General features: G+C 44.9%; 1 protein-coding gene across 6 annotated transcripts; it reads left to right on the forward strand.

Moving 5' to 3' along the window:
- Nucleotides 1-400: 400 nt before the first annotated feature.
- Nucleotides 401-21,183, forward strand: LOC106562699 (kinesin-like protein KIF23). Of its 6 annotated transcripts, XM_045689561.2 has the most exons (24): nucleotides 401-522; nucleotides 3,996-4,062; nucleotides 4,189-4,317; nucleotides 5,049-5,154; nucleotides 5,264-5,400; nucleotides 5,679-5,797; nucleotides 6,044-6,214; nucleotides 6,437-6,478; nucleotides 7,314-7,426; nucleotides 7,513-7,634; nucleotides 8,137-8,239; nucleotides 9,135-9,214; nucleotides 9,328-9,447; nucleotides 10,035-10,197; nucleotides 10,443-10,604; nucleotides 11,019-11,185; nucleotides 11,342-11,515; nucleotides 13,212-13,427; nucleotides 14,942-15,196; nucleotides 18,369-18,605; nucleotides 19,811-19,899; nucleotides 20,222-20,300; nucleotides 20,439-20,491; nucleotides 20,612-21,183. In XM_045689561.2, the coding sequence occupies exons 1-24, from the start codon at nucleotides 509-511 to the stop codon at nucleotides 20,622-20,624; spliced, it is 2,931 nt and encodes a 976-aa protein (XP_045545517.1). In that variant the 5' UTR covers nucleotides 401-508; the 3' UTR covers nucleotides 20,625-21,183. The 6 variants fall into 6 exon arrangements, with proteins under 6 accessions (XP_045545517.1, XP_045545519.1, XP_045545520.1 ...); XM_045689563.2 differs by lacking the exon at nucleotides 18,369-18,605 and having other exon boundaries at nucleotides 402-522; XM_045689564.2 differs by lacking the exon at nucleotides 14,942-15,196 and having other exon boundaries at nucleotides 402-522.
- The last annotated feature ends 3,220 nt before the right edge of the window (nucleotides 21,184-24,403 follow it).

Raw genomic sequence — 24,403 nt, forward strand, 5'->3', positions numbered from 1 at the left:
TGCCTTGAAATGAACTAGAGAGCAAAAACATCCTGTGAATGCAACACAAGAACTAGGCCTACAGCAAACTCCAAACACGGTTTTCTCATTGTAGTACATTTGAAGAAGAGCCATTAGCTCACTTTCTCTTATTTCATTAACCACATGTAGGCTAGAGGATCACTTTGGATTTTATCATAAGCACAATATTCTTGAAATAGACATTGTACACAATATTTTTTTATTGAATGATTATTGAAGACATGGTTAGTTTTATTCCCAACAAATGATAATGCAGAAGTGTGCAGCACACACTCAGCTGATCCCAGGTTTTCGGTCAGGGTAGATAAGGTCATTTGGGGCAACCATATGTGGGGGCGGGGCTTCCTTCACATACGGATGACGCTGTCTGCGTTTTTACTGGCTCAAAACCACCAACACCTACGTGACGTCACACGAGAGGGAATTTTCAAAAACTGAAGAAGCTCACCGAAGTTAAGGGGAAAGATAAACAAAGGCAACATAAAAAATGCAAAGACCTGCGTAAGTACAATATTGTACTATTATATAACGATAGCGAACAAGGTAACTAGCATTCTAGCTAACTAAACTAGCTAGACCGGCAGATAACCTTGATTGATAGATATCACGCCAACTGTGGCTAGCTAGCTAAGTATCATGTCGAATGTAATGTTTGCCAGCTTAGCAAGCTACTCCAACATAATGCATAGACGTTAGCCAACACAAATTGAGACGCCAGTTTGCGCTGTTGACTTGAACATGTACACTTTTCTGAAGGGTGGGCTGATTTTGTAGCCAGCAGATCCAACCCGCTTGCTTACAGCTGCACCAGGGTCTGACAGGCTAACTGTGTAGCTTAAGGCAGAAGGAACCACTGCAAGATATATCGGAAAGGTACCTCAATGCAGGAATGAAGAAATACCTTGTACTCCGAATTGTCCCATTATCCCAATAGTTACAATTGAACAACTGTTAGTTTATAAGTAAACTGCCATCTGTCCTAATGCTAGCTAGTAGTAGCCACATCGGCCATTATGGAATGGCATGTCAAGTTGAACAAGAAAAGGAGTTGATTGGCTGACACTGCCAGTCCAAAATGACTGCTATGACTTCTGCTACCTAGCATGAGGACGAAATGGACAGTTTTCTGAGAAACATGGCGCTGGCTCCATGGTCAATCAAATGTATTTATAAAGCCCTTCTTACATCAGCTGATGTCACAAAGTGCTGTACAGAAACCCAGCCTAAAACCCCAAACAGCAAGCAATGCAGATGTAGAAACATGGTGGCTAGGAAAAACTCCCTAGAAAGACCGGAACCTAGAGAGGAACCAGGCTATGAGGGGTGGCCAGTCCTCTTCTGGCTGTGCCGGGTGGATATTTTTAACAGAACATGGCCAAGATGTTCATAGATGACCATCAGGGTCAAATAATAATCACAGTGGCTTTAGAGGGTGCAACAGGTCAGCACCTCAGGAGTAAATGTCAGTTGGCTTTTCATAGCAGATCATTCAGAGTATCTGCACATCTATCACTCCAGCGTTTAATTGCTAAATTGTAATTACTTCGTCACTATGGCCTATTTATTGCCTTACCTCCCTAATCTTATCTCATTTGCACACACTGTATATAGACTTTTTCTATTGTGTTATCGACTGTACATTTGTTTATTCCATGTGTAAGTCTGTTTTTTGTCACACTGCTTTGGTTGCAGTTGTTCTCAACCGGCCTACCTGGTTAAATAAAGGTGAAAAAAATAATCTCTACTGCTCCTGCTGTCTCTAGAGAGTTGATAACAGCAGGTCTGGGACAGGTAGCGCGTCTGGTGAACAGGTCAGGGTTCCATAGCCGCAGGCAGAACAGTTGAAACTGGAGCAGCAGCATGACCAGGTGGACTGGGGACAAATCAAATCAAAGTTTATTTGTCACATGCACCGAATACAACAGGTGTAGACCTTACAGTGAAATGCTTACTTAGAGGCTCTAACCAATAGTGCAAAAAAGGCATTAGGTGAACAATAGGTAAGTAAAGAAATAAAACAACAGTAAAAAGACAGGCTACATACAGACACCGGTTAGTCAGGCTGATTGAGGTAGTATGTACATTATTATGTAAATGTAGATATGGTTAAAGTGATTATGCATATATGATGAACAGAGAGTAGCAGTAGCGTAAAAGAGGGGTTGGTGGATGGCGGACACAATGCAGATAGCCCGGTTAGCCAATGTGCGGGAGCACTGGTTGGTCGGCCCAGTTCAGGTACTATGTACATGAATGTATAGTTAAAGTGACTATGCATATATGATAAACGGAGAGTAGCAGCAGCATAAAAAAGAGGGGTTGGGGGAGCACACAATGCAAATAGTCCGGGTAGCCATTTGATGACCTTTTCAGGAGTCTTATGGCTTGGGGGTAAAAACTGTTGAAGCCTTTTTTGTCCTAGACTTGGCACTCCGGTACCGCTTGCCATGCGGTAGTAGAGAGAACAGTCTATGACTGGGGTGGCTGGGGTCTTTGACAATTTTTAGGGCCTTCCTCAGACACCGCCTGGTGTAGAGGTCCTGGATGGCAGGTAGCTTAGCCCCAGTGATGTACTGGGCTGTACGCACTACCCTCTGTAGTGCCTTGCGGTCAAAGGCCGAGCAATTGCCGTACCAGGAAGTGATGCAACCACTCAGGATGCTCTCGATGTTGCAGCTGTAGAACCTTTTGAGGATCTCAGGACCCATGCCAAATCTTTTTAGTTTCCTGAGAGGGAATAGGCTTTGTCATGCCCTCTTCACGACTGTCTTTGTGTGTTTGGACCATTCTAGTTTGTTGCTGTGGATGCCAAGGAACTTGAAGCTCTCAACCTGCTCCACTACAGCTCCATCGATGAGAAATGGGGGTGTGCTCGGTCCTCCTTTTCCTGTAGTCCACAATCATCTCCTTAGTCTTTGTTACGTTGAGGGATAGGTTGTTATTCTGGCACCACCCGGCCAGGTCTCTGACAGCAAGGAGTCATCAGGCCAGGTAGTCCTGAGGCATGGTCCTAGGGCTCAGGTCCTCCGAGAGCGGATTAGAGAGAGCACACTTAAATTCAGACAGGTGAAATACTCCAGATATAACAGACTGACCCTAGCCCCCCGACACATAAACTATTGCAGCATAAATACGGGAGGCTGAGACCGGAGGGGTCGGGAGACACTGTGGCCCCGTCCGACGATACCCCCGGGCTGGGCCAAACAGGCAGGATATAACCCCACCCACTTTGCCAAAGCACAGCCCCCACACCACTCGGGTTTGAGGCAGAGAATCCCAGTGGAGAGACGGGAACCGGCCAGACAGAGACAGCGTTTGTTGCACCAGTGCTTTTCTGTTCACCTTCACTCCTGGGCCAGACTACACTCAATCATAGTACCTACTGAAGAGATGGGTCTTCAATAACGACTTAAAGGTTGAGACCGAGTCTGCGTCTCTCACATGGATAGGCAGACCATTCCATAAAAATTGAGCTCTATAGGAGGAAGCCCTGCCTCCAGCTGTTTGTTTTGATATTCTAGGGACAGTAAGGAGGCTTGCGTCTTGTGACCGTAGCGTACGTGTAGGTATGTATGGCAGGACCAAATCGGAAAGGTAGGTAGGAGCATGCCCATGTAATGCTTTGTAGGTTAGCAGTAAAACCTTGAAATCAGCCCTTGCCTTGACAGGTAGCCAGTCTAGAGAGGCTAGCACTGGAGTAATATGATCACGTTTTCTGGTTCTAGTCAAGATTCTAGCAGCTGTGCTTAGCACTAACTGAAGTCTTAATCTACACAGGAAGCCTGTCTGACCCAAGTGCAGCTGTAAGCAAGCGGGTCGGATCTGCTGTCTTCTGTATTTGTAGCTAACTATGTGTTAGTTATGCTAGCCATGTCTTGCTGCAGTGTTTTTTTTCAGCCACTTTCTCCAAGTCCATCACTGTGTAAATGTACTGTAGCTACTCAACCTCTAAATGCCTCTCATTCATTTCACAGAAAGGGCAAAACTCCACGGAGGCCAGCCCTGAAGAAAACATCCCACACACAAAAAGACCCAGTTGGTGTAAGTTGGTCACTGTCAGCTGTCACCTCAATTAATAGTTACTAAAAGCAAGTTGATAATGACAAAATAATCTGTACGTAGCTAGTGAATAACATGCCTTACAGTATGGTGATTTGCTGTGTGCAGGTGTACTGCCGTATCCGCCCTTTAGGAGCTACAGATGAGGAGTGTTGTATTGAAATGATCAGCAGCACCACCATTCAGCTGCATGCTCCTGATGGCATCAAAGCCAACCGCAATGGGGAATACAAAGAGGTACAGGTGTAACACAGCTAACTACATTACATGTCTCTCTCTCTCTATGATGCATCTTCCTGTGTCATCTCATAATGAACGTGTTCTTTCACAGACCGTCTCTCTCTATGATGTCATCTCATAATGAACGTGTTCTTTCACAGACCGTCTCTCTCTATGATGTCATCTCATAATGAACTTGTTCTTTCACAGACCGTCTCTCTCTATGATGTCATCTCATAATGAACGTGTTCTTTCACAGACCGTCTCTCTCTATGACGTCATCTCATAATGAACGTGTTCTTTCACAGACCGTCTCTCTCTATGATGTCATCTCATAATGAACTTGTTCTTTCACAGACCGTCTCTCTCTATGATGTCATCTCATAATGAACGTGTTCTTTCACAGACCGTCTCTCTCTATGACGTCATCTCATAATGAACGTGTTCTTTCACAGACCGTCTCTCTCTATGATGTCATCTCATAATGAACGTGTTCTTTCACAGACCGTCTCTCTCTATGATGTCATCTCATAATGAACGTGTTCTTTCACAGACCGTCTCTCTCTATGACGTCATCTCATAATGAACTTGTTCTTTCACAGACCGTCTCTCTCTATGATGTCATCTCATAATGAACGTGTTCTTTCACAGACCGTCTCTCTCTATGATGTCATCTCATAATGAACTTGTTCTTTCACAGACCGTCTCTCTCTATGACGTCATCTCATAATGAACGTGTTCTTTCACAGACTCAGTACTCCTTCAAAAAAGTGTTTGGGATCCAAACCTCCCAAATAGAGTTGTTTAAGGATGTTGCCAAACCACTTGTGGATGACCTCATTCACTGCAAGAATGGTAAGTGACCGAAACTGCTCGTTTAGTTTTAATAATGCATACGTTTTTAAAGTATTCGGTTTCGACAGGGTGTTGAGCGGCGACTTTTGTTTTTCTTTGCTGTCCGTAGGATTGCTTTTCACTTATGGCGTCACAGGCAGTGGAAAGACGTTTACCATGACAGGCTCTCCTGGAGAAGGTGGTCTCCTCCCCCGCTCTCTGGACATGCTATTCAACAGCATCGCTCCATTACAGGCCAAGAGATTTGTAAGACTTATTTTACGTCTATCTCTGTTCCTACAGGGCATCATTGTATGCTTTTGTCCTTGTCTTTTCATCAGAGATTTATACATTGAACTGGATGTGTTGGTACACTAGCCAATCAAGTGCATGTGAGAGACTTAACTTTGAGTTGGCCATTTTATTCAACAGCTAATATGTGCAAAAAAGCCAATATTATTTTACTATTTGAATTTCAGGTTCTGCAAATTTTACATTTAGTGCTAAACCCTATACGTCTAGCTTTCAAATGTTCAATCTTGTAGGTGTTTAGGACCGACGACAAGAATGGCATGGAGATCCAAGGTCAGGTGGACGCTCTCCTGGAGAGACAGAAGAGAGAATCAAATCAACAGTCTACAGTGCCCAAAACACCGTCCTCAAAGTATGCATGGGTTTTAGAAGCCAAACATGTTTCGTGCACATATTTGTGATCATCCTCAGATGTAAATAGATGCTAGGTTATTGACATCTTTCATGCCTTGATTTGAGTGTTTCAGAGACTATTTGGATGACAAAAAGACAACCTGTTGAAATGATATTGCAAATGGCAAAAGAAAATGACCATTTCACTTTCTTGATTGTTGAAGCTGGTTTGAGACTGAGGTTTTGTGTTGGTTCTGTCCTTCAGGCAAAAACCTGACCCAGAGTTCGCAGACATGATCAGTCCAGAGGAGGCTTGCAAATGTGAGGGAGTTGATGAGGACAGCTGTTACAGTGTGTTTGTGTCCTACATAGAAATATACAATAACTACATCTACGATCTGCTGGAAGAAGCTCCAATAGACCCCATACGACACAAGTAAGTCCAGGCTTTGTTGTTCTACCAGTAGTTATGTATTTTTGTGTAATTTAATTGGAAAGATATGTTAAGGGAGACCAGTAAATCATTCTGCAAGAGTGGTCCTACCGCACGTCTTTCCTGTCATTTGTATCTTCTACAGTTAATTTTAGTGTGAAGAATGCACCAGTCAATGTAAGATGTATTGTAGGTTAGAGATGTGAAATGTTTTGTCTTTGTTAGGCGACCCGGTGGAGACACACCTCTGCGGATCCCTGAGTTGATGTACGTGGTTAGTTTATAACTAGCCTGGGACCACACTGATCAACTAGCTGTTTCATAGAAGCAGTTTCATATATCTGATCCCAGGATAAGTGTATACAGTTTAAAAGTATAAAAACATGGCAGAATGATCTAGCCATCATCCCTCCACTACATCCCCTCCCAATCTAGAACCCTGCATATAATATGTATGGTACCATCATCCCTTCCCATCTAGAACCCTGCATATAATATGTATGGTACCATCATCCCTTCCCAATCTAGAACCCTGCATATAATACGTATGGTACCATCATCCCTTCCCAATCTAGAACCCTGCATATAATACGTATGGTACCATCATCCCTTCCCAATCTAGAACCCTGCATATAATATGTATGGTACCATCATCCCTTCCCAATCTAGAACCCTGCATATAATACGTATGGTACCATCATCCCTCCCCTACATCCCCTACCAATCTAGAACCCTGCATATAATATGAGTGGTATGTAGTGTTATTATATAGTATATACATTTAAACATGTAGTATTACCTTTGGAGTAACTATTTGCTTTTATTCCTCTGTCTCTGGTTGCCTTTGTAGAGGCAGTGCTTTTAACCTCTGCTGATTATCATGAGATTGGTGTAAACACATCCTTGAATGGCTGTGGTGAAACTGATCTGTGCTGCGGCTGGGAAGCTAGACATAATGCATGTCTTTTACCCGTTGACTGTTTTGAACAGTCATAACCGTTGTTTTAACATAGTCATGTTGACTTTTTGCTAGTGGTTAGTCTAGTTTATTTGTTGTAGGCTGTGTGGTGGTTAACCGTATTGTTGCTCTGCACGGTTGCAGACCGCCTCAATCAAAGATTTTACGTGAGGACCAGAACCACAACATGTATGTGTCAGGATGCACAGAGGTCGAGGTGAAGTCCACAGAGGAAGCCTTCCAAGTGTTTTGGCGGGGTAAGTGGGATTTTAGTCATTTCTTTTGAAGGAAAAAACTTTTTTCCCTCTGATTGTATTAGTCTACAGTATTTGCTTTTGTCCAGGTCAAAAGAAAAGGAGGATTGCCGATACTCAGCTGAATCGCGAGTCCAGTCGCTCTCACAGTGTGTTTATCGTCAAACTTGCACAAGCTCCGCTGGATGCAGATGGAGACCACATTTTACAGGTGACTTTGAACCTTGCATCTTTATATCTTGCCGATACAGTTCTTCATATAGAAGTGAAGCCAAAATCCACTACCTTGTCCCAGGGATGGAACAAGGATTTTGGGCATGGCCAGCCAGGCTAGTACACCACCCTTTTTTAGTAGCCTGGGTCTAATATCTGTGCCATGCGATATCTGAAAATACAAAATGTCACTAGCCAGGAGGCTAGTTGGGAAAATGTTCTACCAGCCCAGTGTGACCCGTACTAGCCTGGGCCCGGTGGGCTGGCATACTCTATCCCTGCCTTGACCTAATCTTAAGATAACAAACGCAAACATCCTTTAATTACTATGTGAACTAGCACAATGAATATCTGCTGCTCCTTCACTAGTAGAAGCTGTGTTAGCTCATGTATGTTTCACTAGAAGACCCAATACAGAGCAGGCATGCTAACAGCTATCACTGGACCACGTGGACTTCAACCAGTGCCAGCTCTGATAGCCTAGCCTGGCTGTGTTACAGGACAAGAACCAGGTGACTGTTAGCCAGCTGTGTCTGGTGGACCTGGCAGGGAGTGAACGCACCAGCAGGACTAAAGCAGAGGGCAACCGCCTCCGGGAAGCAGGTGAGCTGACAACGTGGGACCCATAGAAAAATCCTTTACTTTTCAGTTTGTCTAACTGTACCACTGACCTAGCCTGGGGACCAGTCTGTTTAGCTAACATTCTGTTTGTCTAACTGTACCACTGACCTAGCCTGGGGACCAGTCTGTTTAGCTAACATTCTGTTTGTCTAACTGTACCACTGACCTAGCCTGGGGACCAGTCTGTTTAGCTAACATTCTGTTTGTCTAACAGTACCACTGACCTAGCCTGGGGACCAGTCTGTTTAGCTAACATTCTGTTTGTCTAACAGTACCACTGACCTAGCCTGGGGACCAGTCTGTTTAGCTAACATTCTGTTTGTCTAACAGTACCACTGACCTAGCCTGGGGACCAGTCTGTTTAGCTAACATTCTGTTTGTCTAACAGTACCACTGACCTAGCCTGGGGACCAGTCTGTTTAGCTAACATTCTGTTTGTCTAACAGTACCACTGACCTAGCCTGGGGACCAGTCTGTTTAGCTAACATTCTGTTTGTCTAACTGTACCACTGACCTAGCCTGGGGACCAGTCTGTTTAGCTAACATTCTGTTTGTCTAACAGTACCACTGACCTAGCCTAGGGACCAGTCTGTTTAGCTAACATTCTGTTTGTCTAACTGTACCACTGACCTAGCCTGGGGACCAGTCTGTTTAGCTAACATTCTGTTTGTCTAACAGCATCACTGACCTAGCCTGGGGACCAGTCTGTTTAGCTAACATTCCACTCCACTCCTTGTGCTCTATGTCATATACCACATGTTAAGCATGACAGGAGTGGAATCATGGCTAAACAGACTGGTACCCAGACTAGTACTGACCTACTGACAGCTTCACAACATGCACCCATCTTTACCTGGCATCTCCACTCTTTCCCCAGGCAACATCAACCAGTCCCTGATGACGTTACGCACCTGTATAGAAGTCCTCAGAGAGAACCAGATGTGTGGAACAAACCGGGTTGGTCACTTTGAATGAATCTCTGTGTACTTGATAAAACTGTAGACCAGATGAGTCAAGCTCTGATATTATGTCATAAAGTAACACAATGATACTGTGTGTTTTTGTTTCAGATGGTTCCTTACAGAGACTCTAAAGTCACTCATCTGTTCAAGAACTATTTTGACGGTGAAGGGAAAGTCCGCATGGTTGTGTGTGTCAACCCTAAAGCTGACGACTATGAAGAAACCATGGTAACTGATCTGAGTTAGATCCCAATAACAGCACTAAGAAACCATGGTAACTGATCTGACTTAGATCCCAATAACAGCCCTAAGAAACCATGGTAAGTGATCTGACTTAGATCCCAATAACAGCCCTAAGAAACCATGGTAAGTGATCTGACTTAGATCCCAATAACAGCCCTAAGAAACCATGGTAAGTGATCTGACTTAGATCCCAATAACAGCCCTAAGAAACCATGGTAAGTGATCTGACTTAGATCCCAATAACAGCCCTAAGAAACCATGGTAAGTGATCTGACTTAGATCCCAATAACAGCCCTAAGAAACCATGGTAAGTGATCTGACTTAGATCCCAATAACAGCCCTAAGAAACCATGGTAAGTGATCTGACTTAGATCCCAATAACAGCCCTAAGAAACCATGGTAAGTGATCTGACTTAGATCCCAATAACAGCCCTAAGAAACCATGGTAAGTGATCTGACTTAGATCCCAATAACAGCCCTAAGAAACCATGGTAAGTGATCTGACTTAGATCCCAATAACAGCCCTAAGAAACGGAAATATCAACAAGACGTAACGGTGTGTGTTCCTTCAGTTGGTCATGCGCTTTGCGGAGTTGACCCAGGAGGTTGAGGTGGCGCGGCCGGTGGACAGGCCCATTTGCAGCCTGGCGGCGGGGCGGAGACACCGGAACCAGGCCTTCAGAGATGAGTTGTCACGACGCCAGGAGGAGCGCCCTGGGGGACCCAACAACACCGGTATGAACACACACATAATCACAGAGAGAGAGCGAGATATATATATATATATATATATATATATATATATATATATATATATATATTTTATTTATAGCTAGCTAGCTACAAAGCAGGAGGGCTATCACATCTAATTTTAAATCATCTGATTGTACATGGGTGATGTTAGAACCATCCAATGTGACCACCACCTCAGGCAGCACTAATGTTAAGTCAAGTTAATCTGTTCTCCACTGATCTTTCAGAGGATGGCTCGGTGCTGAACCAGCTCCTGGACAGCCTGCCGGCCCTGCCTGCCTGTGAGTTGGTGGATCCCACCGATGAGCAGATCCTGCCCCGCCTCATAGAGGTGCTGGAGAGGAGGCACCGCATCCGCCAGATGATCACTGAGCAGTACACCAGAACTGGTACGGACCAGGCCACTATAGACCTAATGAGGGGTATTTTGTCAGTACAGGACCTATTTTATTTATTTTAAATGTATGTACTGTAGTTCTGTTGTCTGTTAATGTTCTGTATTATGTCATGTTCTGTGTTGACTCCAGGAAGAGTAGCTGCTGCTTTAGCAACATCTTAAGGGGATGCTAATAAAATACTACGGGCTTTAGAGCTGTACATTTAGTCTAGCGTTTGAAATGTCAGACTTCCTCTATTTAAATTCATCATTGTCTTTTGATGTTTATCTGGCTTTTCTTAGGGCATGTTTTGCTATACATAAATGTTTAGTTAGTGTAAACATATTGTCTACCTTTAGTGGACAAGAGTAAAGTTAAATCTGTACCAATGGATTCATTTCCATTCCTTTTCCCCCTTTCCAACAGCCAACACGCTGAAATCGATGCTCCAGGAGTTTGATGGCCACCTGATGGCCAAGGAGAACTTCATCCATGAACAGCGGGGTAAACTAGGGGAGAAGGACAAGATCATGTTCAACCAGAAGAATGAGATGGATCGGCTGGAGAAGAAATCCAAAATGCTGGAATACAAGGTGAAGTCCTCCATCTCTCTCCCCCGCTTTGTTCTCCCCCCCCCCCTTTGCCTCGTTCTCTCCATCTCCTGTCCTCAGCTGCATTTTTATATCACTGAAACCCATGCATTCGTACATCCCTGAACTTTTTACATGCCTTTTATGCCCCCCCCTCAGATTGACATTCTTCAGAAGACCACCAATATTTATGAGGGGGATAAGCGGTCGCTGCAGCAGGAGCTGGAGAGCCGTGAGCAGAGGCTGCAGCGGGAGCTGTCGGAGAGGAAGCGCATGGAGGCACGCATGCAGGGCATGGTGTCTGACACCAAACACCAGTGGGAGAAGGAGTGTGTAAGTGAAGTGTTACCCTCCTCCCCTCAGCCCTCCCTCCCTCCCCTCAGCCCTCCCTCCCTCCCCCTCAGCCCTCCCTCCCTCCCCCTCAGCCCTCCCTCCCTCCCTCCCCCTCAGCCCTCCCTCCCTCCCTCCCCCTCAGCCCTCCCTCCCTCCCTCCCTCCCTCCCCTCAGCCCTCCCTCACTCAGCTGCTAACTAACCCCAGGCTGTGAGGGGGGGGTGTGTGTGTAACTCAGCTGCTAACTAACCCCAGACTGTGAGGGGGGGGGGGGGGGGTCACTCAGCTGCTAACTAACCCCAGATTGTGAGGGGGGGGGGGGGGGTCACTCAGCTGCTAACTAACCCCAGACTGTGAGGGGGGGGGGGGGGTCACTCAGCTGCTAACTAACCCCAGACTGTTGGGGGGGGGGGGGTCACTCAGCTGCTACCTAACCCCAGACTGTGAGGGGGGGGGTCACTCAGCTGCTAACTAACCCCAGACTGTTGGGGGGGGGTCACTCAGCTGCTAACTAACCCCAGACTGTGAGGGGGGGGGGGGGTCACTCAGCTGCTAACTAACCCCAGACTGTGAGGGGGGGGGGGGGGGGGGGGGGTCACTCAGCTGCTAACTAACCCCAGACTGTGAGGGGGGGGGGGGGGGTCACTTAGCTGCTAACTAACCCCAGACTGTTGGGGGGGGGTCACTCAGCTGCTAACTAACCCCAGACTGTGGGGGGGGGTCACTCAGCTGCTAACTAACCCCAGACTGTGAGGGGGGGGGGTCACTCAGTTGCTAACTAACCCCAGACTGTGGGGGGGGGGGGGGGGGGTCACTCAGCTGCTAACTAACCCCAGACTGTGAGGGTGGGGGTCACTCAGCTGCTAACTAACCCCAGACTGTGAGGGGGGGGGGGGGGGGGGTCACTCAGCTGCTAACTAATCCCAGACTCTGGGGGGGTCACTCAGCTGCTAACTAATCCCAGACTGTGAGGGGGGGGGGTCACTTAGCTGCTAACTAACCCCAGACTGTTGGGGGGGGTCACTCAGCTGCTAACTAACCCCAGACTGTGAGGGTGGGGGTCACTCAGCTGCTAACTAACCCCAGACTGTGAGGGGGGGGGGGGGGGTCACTCAGCTGCTAACTAATCCGACTGTTGGGGGGGGGGGGTCACTCAGCTGCTAACTAACCCCAGACTGTTGGGGGGGGGTCACTCAGCTGCTAACTAACCCCAGACTGTGAGGGGGGGGTCACTCAGCTGCTAACTAATCCCAGACTGTGGGGGGGGGGTCACTCAGCTGCTAACTAACCCCAGACTGTGAGGGTGGGGGTCACTCAGCTGCTAACTAACCCCAGACTGTGAGGGTGGGGGTCACTCAGCTGCTAACTAACCCCAGACTGTTGGGGGGGGGTCACTCAGCTGCTAACTAACCCCAGACTGTGAGGGGGGGGGTCACTCAGCTGCTAACTAATCCCAGACTGTGAGGGGGGGGTCACTCAGCTGCTAACTAATCCCAGACTGTGGGTGGGGGTCACTCAGCTGCTAACTAACCCCAGACTGTGAGGGTGGGGGTCACTCAGCTGCTAACTAACCCCAGACTGTGAGGGGGGGGTCATAAACATAGTTGACGGTAGGTGTGGTGGTTATTGTAGTTCAGTGCTACTTACATTTTGTTGAAGTTGTGTAGTTAACATTGGTCTTCCTCTTGCTACCTCAGGAGCGTCGTGTGAACGCCAAGCAGCTGGAGATGCAGAACAAGCTGTGGGTGAAGGATGAGAAGCTGAAGCAGCTGAAGGCCATCGTATCAGAGAGCAACAGCAGCGCCACCTCAGAGCAGCAGCGTCCCCCACCACCCCCAGACAAGCCCCAGAGGGCCTCCCGGGAGAAGGACCAGCCTCGCGCCCCTGAGAAGAGATCTCGCTCGCCACTGCCCGTGAGTTGTTACACCCTGTCACTGCCACTCTTTCTCCGTCTCTCCCTCGCACTCTTTCTCTATCCATCTATCGCTCCATCTATAAATGATTGTGATTTGACGTTATTGTAATAGATATTGACTGTGGAACTAGTCTAATGTTGATGGACCGTTGTGTTGCATGGTGGGTTAAAGGTGTATGAGTCTGTCTACTAAGCAGGTGCTGTGTCATTAGACCACATGTACTACTACTCTGCTGTCTCACCGTTACTGGCCCCCTGCATGTAGTGTCTCTGTTTCACTCTGCTGTCTCACCGTTACTGGCCCCCTGCATGTAGTGTCTCTGTTTCACTCTGCTGTCTCACCGTTACTGGCCCCCTGCATGTAGTGTCTCTGTTTCACTCTGCTGTCTCACCGTTACTGGCCCCCTGCATGTAGTGTCTCTGTTTCACTCTGCTGTCTCACCGTTACTGGCCCCCTGCATGTAGTGTCTCTGTTTCACTCTGCTGTCTCACCGTTACTGGCCCCCTGCATGTAGTGTCTCTGTTTCACTCTGCTGTCTCACCGTTACTGGCCCCCTGCATGTAGTGTCTCTGTTTCACTCTGCTGTCTCACCGTTACTGGCCCCCTGCATGTAGTGTCTCTGTTTCACTCTGCTGTCTCACCGTTACTGGCCCCCTGCATGTAGTGTCTCTGTTTCACTCTGCTGTCTGACCGTTACTGGCCCCCTGCATGTAGTGTCTCTGTTTCACTCTGCTGTCTCACCGTTACTGGCCCCCTGCATGTAGTGTCTCTGTTTCACTCTGCTGTCTGACCGTTACTGGCCCCCTGCATGTAGTGTCTCTGTTTCACTCTGCTGTCTGACCGTTACTGGCCCCCTGCATGTAGTGTCTCTGTTTCACTCTGCTGTCTGACCGTTACTGGCCCCCTGCATGTAGTGTCTCTGTTTCACTCTGCTGTCTCACCGTTACTGGCCCCCTGCATGTAGTGTCTCTGTTTCACTCTGCTGTCTCACCGTTACTGGCCCCCTGCATGTAGTGTCTCTGTTTCACTCTGCTGTCTCACCGTTACTGGCCCCCTGCATGTAGTGTCTCTGTTTCACTCTGCTGTCTCACCGTTACTGGCCCCCTGCATGTAGTGTCTCTGTTTCACTCTGCTGTCTGACCGTTACTGGCCCCCTGCATGTAGTGTCTCTGTTTCACTCTGCTGTCTCACCGTTACTGGCCCCCTGCATGTAGTGTCTCTGTTTCACTCTGCTGTCTCACCGTTACTGGCCCCCTGCATGTAGTGTCTCTGTTTCACTCTGCTGTCTGACCGTTACTGGCCCCCTGCATGTAGTGTCTCTGTTTCACTCTGCTGACATTTGTGACATTACAGTGTTCAGATATGATTGTCTGTCATGTACCTGAATAGGGCATCGTGTTGGTTCTATTTGTTACAATGTTACCTACAACGTTGTGAATACAGTGTTGTAGATGCCATGCTACAGACTTCATATATAATACTCCCAGACTCCCTCCTGCTACCACCACCAGGTCAGCACAGCTCAGTGCCACCCCCTTCCACCCTCCTCCTCCGCTAGTAGTCTCTCAGTAGCCTCCGTCATCTCTGAGTGGGAGCAGAGGTTCCCCATAGGTAGGGACCCCCCCGGGACACCCGGAGCGTACGGAAGAACGACCCCATACGGAAGCAGCAGTGTGGGCCGCAGGAGAGGCCAGCGATGGGCCCCTGAGACAGAGGCCCTGGGCCCCAGCCACACATATGGACTAGACCTAGAGTCAAGTTCAAGGGTTAGTGTGTGTTAGAATTTCACCCTAAGGGACTGGTTTCCCAGACAAAGATTAAGCATAGTCCTGCTTTTGGCTTCATCTGTGTCTTGGAAATCAGGAGGTGAACTTTAAGTAGCTGGATCTGCCATGCTTGTAGACCCGGATAGAACTGCACCCTAGACCCGGATAGAACTGTAGCTGCTTGGTTTGTATACTTACCTACTGTACATGTGCTAGCTATTAGGACCAGGCTGATACCAGTATCGATACTCGGTAGTGTCATGGCAAGAAAACAAAACACAAAGTGGATTTAACTTGTGGAAAACAGCCCTTTTGTTGAAACAAACATCACTATGTTGTCTTCCAGAGTCATGTTCCAAGCTATAACACAGTATTTACCATATAACAGGTTTTTAAAGGGCCCAAGAGTTTGGTCTGTTTCGTGTTTTAGTTTTATCCATGGAAACAAAAATTGCGACGCTGATATCACAGCAGTTAGATCTGCTATGCTTGTAGTCCTGTAGGCTTTAATCTGTGTGTTCGTATGTGTGTAGATGTACCGTAGCTAGTTCTGCTATGCTTGTAGTCCTGTAGGCTTTAATCTGTGTGTTCGTATGTGTGTAGATGTACCGTAGCTAGTTCTGCTATGCTTGTAGTCCTGTAGGCTTTAATCTGTGTGTTCGTATGTGTGTAGATGTACCGTAGCTAGTTCTGCTATGCTTGTAGTCCTGTAGGCTTTAATCTGTGTGTTCGTATGTGTGTAGATGTACCGTAGCTAGTTCTGCTATGCTTGTAGTCCTGTAGGCTTTAATCTGTGTGTTCGTATGTGTGTAGATGTACCGTAGCTAGTTCTGCTATGCTTGTAGACCCTTAAACAATCATCCTGCAGAATTGCATCAATAGCTGCTTGATATGTGTTTGGTTGTCTGTAATGGCCACCACAGGACTGATAACCAGGGTGTCCTCATCACATTTATCATCACCATTATCCTCCCATTTTATGTTACATTGTCCGCTAGTGTAGGCTGTATTACGTACAGTAAATAACATTTTTCAGCACTTTCACATATACAATATTCACAAATCTCCTCAGACTTTTTGTGTACCCCAGGAAGAGTAGCTGCTTCAGCAACCACTAGTAGGGATCCTAATAAACTACCAAGTACTAATAATACTCTTATGAAACAATTCATAATGCTATAGATTGCTGCTGTAAAACTCATATCTAACCTGGTTTCAATCATAATGTTGGCAGCTGATGTGTATATACAGTGGTAAGAGAAAGTATGTGAAATACCTGGATTTCTGCCTAAATTGGTCATACAAATGTATCTGATCTTCATCTCGGTTACAACAATATACACAGTCTGCTTAAACTAATAACACAAACAATTATACTTTTCATTGATCACACTGTAAACATTCACAATGCAGGGTGGGAAAAGTATGTGATCCCTTGGATTTAATAACAGGTTGACCCTCCTTTGGCAGCAATAACCTCAATCAAACGTTTTCTGTAGTCGCGGATCAGACCTGCACAACGGTCTGGAGGAATTTTGAAACATTCCTCTTTTACAAAACTGTTTCAGTTCAGAAATATTCCTGGGATGTTGGATATGAACTGCTCTCTTGAGGTCATGCCACGGCATCTCAATCAGGTTGAGGTCAGGACTCTGACTGGGCCACTCCAGAAGGCGTATTTTCTTCTGAAGCCCTTCTGCTGTTGATTTACTTCTGTGTTTTGGGTCGTTGTCCTGTTGCATCACCCAACTTCTGTTGAGCTTCAATTGGCAGACAGACAGCCTAACATTCTCCTGCAAAATGTCTTGATAACTTGGGAATTCATTTTTCTGTCTGATAGCAAGCTGTCCAGGCCCTGAGGCAGCAAAGCAGCCCCAAACCATGATGCTCCCTCCACCATACTTTACAGTTGGGTTGAGGGTTTCATGTTGGTGTGCTGTGCATATTTTTTTTCTCCACACGTAGTGTTGTGTGTTCCTTCCAAACAACTTTAGTTTCATCTGTCCACAGAGTATTTTGCCAGTAGCGCTGTGGAACATCCAGGCACTCTTTTGCGAACTTCAGACATTCAGCAATGCTTTTTTTTGGACAGCAGTGGCTTCTTCCATGGTGTCCTCCCATGAACACCATTCTTGTTTTAGTGTTTTACGTATCCTAGACTCGTCGGATGTTAGCATGTTCCAGAGATTTCTGTAAGTCTTTAGCTGACACTCTAGGATTCTTCTCAACCTCATTGAGTATTCTGAGCTGTGCTCTTGCAGTCATCTTTGCAGGACTGCCACTCCTAAGGAGAGTAGCCACACTGCTGAACTTTCTCCATTTATAGACAATTTGTCTTACTGTGGACTGATGAACATCAAGGCTTTTAGAGATACTTTTGTAACCCTTTCCAGCTTTATGCAAGTCAACTATTCTTAATCTTAGGCCTTCTGAGCTCTCTTTTGTTCGAGGCATGGTTCACATCAGGCAATGCCTCTTCTGAATAGCAAACTCACGTTTTGTGAGTTTCTTTTTTTTATATGGCAAGGCAGCTCTAACCAATGTCATTGATTGGACTCCAGGTTAGCTGACTCCAATTAGCTTTTGGAGAAGTCATTAGCCTAGGGGTTCACATACTTTTTCCAACCTACACTGAATGTTTAAATGATGTATTCAATATAGACAAGAAAAATACAGTAATTTGTTATTAGTTTAAGCACACTGTCTATTGTTGTGACTTAGATGAAGATCAGATCAAATTTGACAACCAATTAATGCAGAAATCCAGGTAATTCCAAAGGGTTCACCTACTTTTTCTTGCCACTGTATATTGACTTACAGTATACCTGTCATTGGTCTTCCATTAGCCTAGCTTACAGGAAGGGTTTTTAGAAAATTATCTTAATCATATCTGACTCATTTGAACCTCCAGAGCATAGAGGATTGTCCAATTATACCTGTTAACCATAACACCTCAAACCATACTGTGTATAAACCATGGGCTATATGTTTTGCCAGCCCACTTTACCCACAGTAACGCCTGTGTTTTGCCAGCTCACTCTACCCACACTAATGCCTGCCGCCGGTCCGCCGTAGACGCTGCTACTACTAACCCAATGGCCCTTAACACCACAACTGTCAATAATTCCCTGATTTTGGTCTTTTCCTCACTGTTTTAAATGGGACCCACCAGACCACGGGGACACCGATTCGCCTGCACCACAGACGCTCACACTCAGCGGGTGGGGAGCGATGGGTAGATCACAAACCACTCTCTAATTTGGATTTAGACACGGTCATGCAGCCAATCATACCCAATGCAATCAAGGTGTCAGCGGCCAGCGAGAAAGCTCTGTCTAAATGCCACAAGTATGTTCTCACGCATCAGGAGCTTGCCTCCGATGGGGAGATTCAGACCAAACTGATCAAGGTAAAAAAGAAAGAGGGGGAAGAATTCCTCAATTGGTGTCTTTTTTGTTTCTGTCTCATATTTTAGACTTTTTCACCTTTGGGTTTGAATCTTTCCGACTACTATAGAATATTGATACCTGAGCAATGAGGAGTAGTAGTAGTAGTAATAATGTTTCAAATAGAGATTTGTACTGCTACAACCATGGAAAGTGTTCAGACCCCTTGACTTTTTCCACATTTTGTTACGTTACAACCTTATTCAAACGCAAATTAAATAGTTTTTTTTCTCTCATCAATCTAGACACAATACCCCATAATGGATACATTTACATAAGTATTCAGACCCTTTACTCAGTACTTTGTACCTTTTTGGAAGCGACTACACCCTCGTCTTCTTGGGTATGACGCTACAAACATCCCCACAGCATGATGCTGCCGACACCATGCTTCACCGTAGGGATGGTGCCAGGTTTCCTCCAGACCTGATGCTTGGAATTCAGGCCAAAGACTTCAATCTTGGTTTCATAAGAGCAGAGAATCTTGTTTCTCATGGTCTGAGAGTCCTTTAGGTGCCTTTTGGCAAACTCCAAGCGGGCTGTCTTATGCCTTCTCCTGAGGAGTGGCTTCCGTCTGGCCACTCTACCATAAAGGTCTGATTGGTGGAGTGCTGCAGAGATGGTTGTTCTTCTGGAAGGTTCTCACATCTCCTCAGAGGAACTCTGGAGCTCTGTCAGTGACCATCAGGTTCTTGGTCACCTCCTTGACAAAGGCTCTTCACCCCCGATTGCTCAGTTGGAATCTTAGTGGTTCCGAACTTCACAGGTGTGTGTGTGTGTGTGTGTGCGCGCCTTTCCAAATCATGTCCAATCAATTGAATTTACAACAGGTGGACCCCAATCAAGTTGTAGAAACATCTCAAGGATTATCAATGGAAACAGGGTGCACCTGAGCTCAATTTCGAGTCTCGTAGCAAAGGGTCTGAATACTTATTTAAAATTTAATAAAAACTCTTCTTTGTCGTTATGGGGTATTATGTATAGATTTAGTTAAAAAAAAAAAAATCTTAATCCATTTTAGAATAAGGCTGTGGAAAAAGTTGTGAGGTCTGAATACTTTCCGAATGCACTGTACCTGATTTACCTGTGAAGGGGAATGCATTTGTATCCCTCACTTTGAGTCTTTCTGCGTGGTACATCTCTTAATCTGATAGTTGTCTATCTTCAGGGAGACGTATTCAGAACGAGAGGTGGAGGACAAGCCGTGCAGTTCACAGACATCGAAACGCTTAGACAGGAATGCCCAACTGCTTCAAGGTATGCCCATTGGCCAACCTATCCGTTATTATGCAGACACTTTGCCAGATAGTGCGTTGTGTTTAGCGTTGCAAAATTCTGATAACTTTCCCAACATTTCTAGGTTTCCAGAAATCCTGTTTGCAGGTTTCCATATTTTATGCTTATTTCCAGGAATATTCCAAGTGGTGTTTCTGGAAACCTTTTGCAACCCTATCAGAAATCATCTTCTGTTGAGATGAGGACATTACTTCACTGTCTCATCTTCTTGAAATAAATGTTGGCTATGTTTTTAGTGTAAGTCATTCAGAGACCTGATGTGAATATTTTCTGTTCCATGAAGTCGTAAGAGGAGGTCATCGGAAGACGGGCCAGGACAACATGATGGGAACAAGATGGACTGGAACGACAGAGAGAACAGGGTAAGCTGTCCATCACTCATTCACCTAGGCTGGAGTAAAACGGCCATTAGAGTTTTGTAAAGATACCTGCTCATAAAGGTATAAATCAGCTAGACATTTGGTGTGACCCAGGGTATAAAATATGTTTTCTCCCAACAGGCACCAGTGGCAAGCACAAGCTCGGGTCTTGGTCTCCAGATTGGCTATCAGAAGTGAGCATTTATATCACATTCCAGTAGGGATTTTGACTGACAACATTGCATGTTTTCATAGTATTGACTAATCAACTGCTGTTGACAAATTCCACTTATTTTCTCCATCCCTTCTTTCAGACGCAGAAAGTAGGAACTGGACAGATCATCTTTGTCTATGCTGGATTTGTCTTGTGCATTGGACTAGTGAACTGACCTTCACTTTAAACTATGCATCTTTTTTTTAAAGTCAAACTTTTTATATAACAGTTTTTCTAGACAAGTGATGATCAAGACCTGAGTTGTATTTAATCATGACCGTAGCTTAAAAGGGACATTTTTCAATTAGATTTGTATTAGATGATTTAGATAAGAGAACTACAAGTTATCACATTGTATAGCGTGTCATTGTATAGTTTACCACCTTCACCTATGACACTTCCCTTCACTGCGTTTTCACACCCAAAGATTATTTAGATGACAAAATGTAACTTTTTTTCTCTGTTTCAAGGTACTTGTTTTGTTGTTGTATAGACCTATATTCAGACACACAATCTGCAGAAAATCAATGGTAGAAAGCTGCTAGTTCAACGACTCCAATTATATACTTTACTAAAGCCTGCCGGTCAGTCTCTGACTGCAAATACATGTATTTTTGAACGAATGTACTATTTAAAAACTGTAAAAAAATAAATCAAGAAATGAGAATCTTATCATCTTTAACCACCTTTTTTGTATAACCATATGAATGGCAGGTCTTGCTTTGGAGGTAGGTGTAGCGCTGCAGGCCCCAAACATAATCAATTGAAACCAGTTGGCATCCAAAAAGATTTGGTGTGGCGACATGAGTACCAATCTATCAAATGAATTTTATTACTTTAAGTCAGCAGTAATGTTAGGGGAAACAGTGCTACACTCTACCTAATGTCCTAACCCAACCTTCCCCATCTTAGCAGCACCACTGCCAGACTCCTGTCTGAATAACTGGTGTCCTTATAGTTCACATTCCCTTATATTTGCCCCAGCCAGGCAGCCACAGGCACCAGCCTTTTTTATATGGAAGGGAGTGCTTGAAGACTTTGCTAAGCACGCAGTGTGCTGTGCTAACAAACTGACATTTTTATGTGGCTGGTGCTGTTTGCTCGACATTCTTTGGTCTGTTGATGAGAAATGTCAAACAGAAGCGCTCACTAGCAAATCTGTATATTTTGTGGGGGCCCTGCTGAAGTCTTGTGCACTGCAGACTCTCTGCTAGTCTCCTGGTCAGGTTACATTCCACCAGCATGATGCGAATGGTCCTGGGCATATTTATTGTATAGGGCTGCTTTTGGGCTGTCAATGGTTTGAAACATCTTTCTTGTGGGAAGAACATACGCAATGAAAGGCAGACAGTTTTTAGATTTTCTTGTTGCCTGATTCCACTTGTCTGTATGCTGAGTCATTTCACTAAGCCTCAGAAGTATTTGTAAACCTGGCCCATCAGATGTTCCATGTGGGCTAGCTGATATGTGTGTATAATTGGAGCCTATCTACATGTTCAAATTCCATCACACAACTAGAACACGTTTAATGTTCATTAATATTTGAAGATACATTTTATACATGTATCTTTCATCTATAATGTTGCATGACTTACTTTAGCCGTATAATGTAATGACTCAAACGCACTACTGTTTGCAGCACACCGAGGAGAGCTTTACAGGGAATTCCTGTAATAATCATTACTAACAGCAGGTGGCAGCAGATACCGTAAATTTTATAACAGGGGCCTTTAATATTGCCACTTATTTTGTGACTGGCCATATGGCACTACAGGTTATTCTGACTTGGAGAATTGTCTGATGGTAACCATGGTCTGGACAGTGTAGATTGGTTGGTGTTAATGCAAAGGTTTTATCCAGTAGTTCCTCAGACTGCATCCTTACCAGACACATTTGACATGACGCGTATACATGTGTTTCCATGCCAAGAAACGGTCACGTGAATATGTAATAATTACCACATGCTTTAACTGGGCATACTAGCTCTCCATTTCCACCTTCTTGTTATATTTTAACTGGGCATACTAGCTCTCCATTTCCACCTTCTTGTTATATTTTAACTGGGCATACTAGCTCTCCATTTCCACCTTCTTGTTATATTTTAACTGGGCATACTAGCTTTCCATTTCCACCTTCTTGTTATATTTTAACTGGGCATACTAGCTCTCCATTTCCGCCTTCTTGTTATATTTTAACTGGGCATACTAGCTCTCCATTTCCGCCTTCTTGTTATATTTTAACTGGGCATACTAGCTCTCCATTTCCACCTTCTTGTTATATTTTAACTGGGCATACTAGCTCTCCATTTCCACCTTCTTGTTATATTTTAACTGGGCATACTAGCTCTCCATTTCCACCTTCTTGTTATATTTTAACTGGGCTTACTAGCTCTCCATTTCCACCTTCTTGTTATATTTTAACTGGGCATACTAGCTCTCCATTTCCACCTTCTTGTTATATTTTAACTGTGCATACTAGTGTTCCGTTTCCTCTCTTGTTATATTTTAACTGTGCATACTAGTGTTCCGTTTCCTCTCTTGTTATATTTTAACTGAGCATACTAGTGTTCCGTTTCCTCTCTCTTGTTATATTTAGGGGCCTTTCAGATCTCATTGCCTGTGAGTGACTCATTGTGCTGCAGAGAATATGGATGACAGTCTTGACAAGTTGGACTGTGAGTCCAGGCCGTCAGCCACGGCCGTTGACTTTGGACAGCTCCAGATATCCAAGGCTCCTCTGCTTCACTGGGCTCGTTTCATAGTGAACGCTTGGTCGGCGGCGAGGTCCTTGCACACTGCACTGCTGAATTGCTCTTCTGCTTGGATGAGGCCCGTCGTCTTTCGCCTAAACCGCTGCGTTATCACTTCATCGTAAACGAAGCGCGAGGGAATGTAAGTTAATAGGCAATGTGCACTTAGCAAATCGACTCCAGAGTATGATTTCTTGCTGGAGTGGAGGGGGGACTGAGTTTATCAAGTTCACTCCCCTCAGCCACTTACCTTATTCAGAGTAAAAAATATATATATATATTTTACCTTTTATTTTTAAGCAGGGAGTCACCATTGAGACCAGGGTCTCTTTTTCACAAGGGTATCCTGCATATACAATTCCATAAGACAAATCAAACACTATATATATATATAACAAGTAAAATACAACACATTTAAGAAAAACGATTACATTCCTAAGTAACGATTACATTCCTAAGGTACCCAATCAATATTTGTTTTATTACCAGAGCATTCAATTGTAATGTGTTTTGTAGTTGGTTCCAGCAATGAGGCGCTTTTAAGCTAAAAGCCATTTAACCTGGTTCGGCAGGAAAGTTCACTGTACAATCTGATTCCTGCTATTTAGGGAGAGGCAAGATGCATTTTTAAAAAGAAGCCACAATCTTAGCTTTTTAACTAGCTCATCCATATGTTTTTTTATTTATTTTTTATTTTTTACATTTGTCAATCGAAATGCCAAGATATTTAAAGGCGAGAACCCGATTGGCAAGAACCATCCAATGTGGTCCATCTGAAACATTTTTGTGAGCATTAGAGAACAACATATATTTAGTCTTGCCTGCAAGGGTAGGCAGCGTAAAGTGGATTTGTATTAGTATACACATCAAAAGTCCCAATGCAAATTTACATGATGATTTAGCCAGTTGCTATCATCACCCAGCTTAGCTACATTAAAATAAACCAACGTTTTGGAAATGCATAACGCCATCTAACCAGTTATCAAAGAATGTTAGCTATCTGCAGTTATCTTGGCACGCTAGCCAGCCAGCTAAAGTTAGCTATTTAGCCAACTAGCTGTTAGGTTCGGAAATCTAGAACCCAACTACTGGATACCAGCTAGAACACAACTAAAACTTAACCGCAGATCAACAGCAAAGAGA

This window comes from Salmo salar, chromosome 11, assembly GCF_965601325.2.
Source record: "Salmo salar chromosome 11, fSalSal1, whole genome shotgun sequence".
Taxonomy (NCBI): domain Eukaryota; kingdom Metazoa; phylum Chordata; class Actinopteri; order Salmoniformes; family Salmonidae; genus Salmo; species Salmo salar.

Bases quoted from the DNA above. Each gene is read 5' to 3' on its own strand.
- LOC106562699 (XM_045689561.2), top strand. The intron at 7,635-8,136 runs GTGACTTTGAAC...GCTGTGTTACAG, and splicing joins ATGGAGACCACATTTTACAG to GACAAGAACCAGGTGACTGT. The intron at 9,215-9,327 runs GTTGGTCACTTT...TTTTTGTTTCAG, and splicing joins AGATGTGTGGAACAAACCGG to ATGGTTCCTTACAGAGACTC.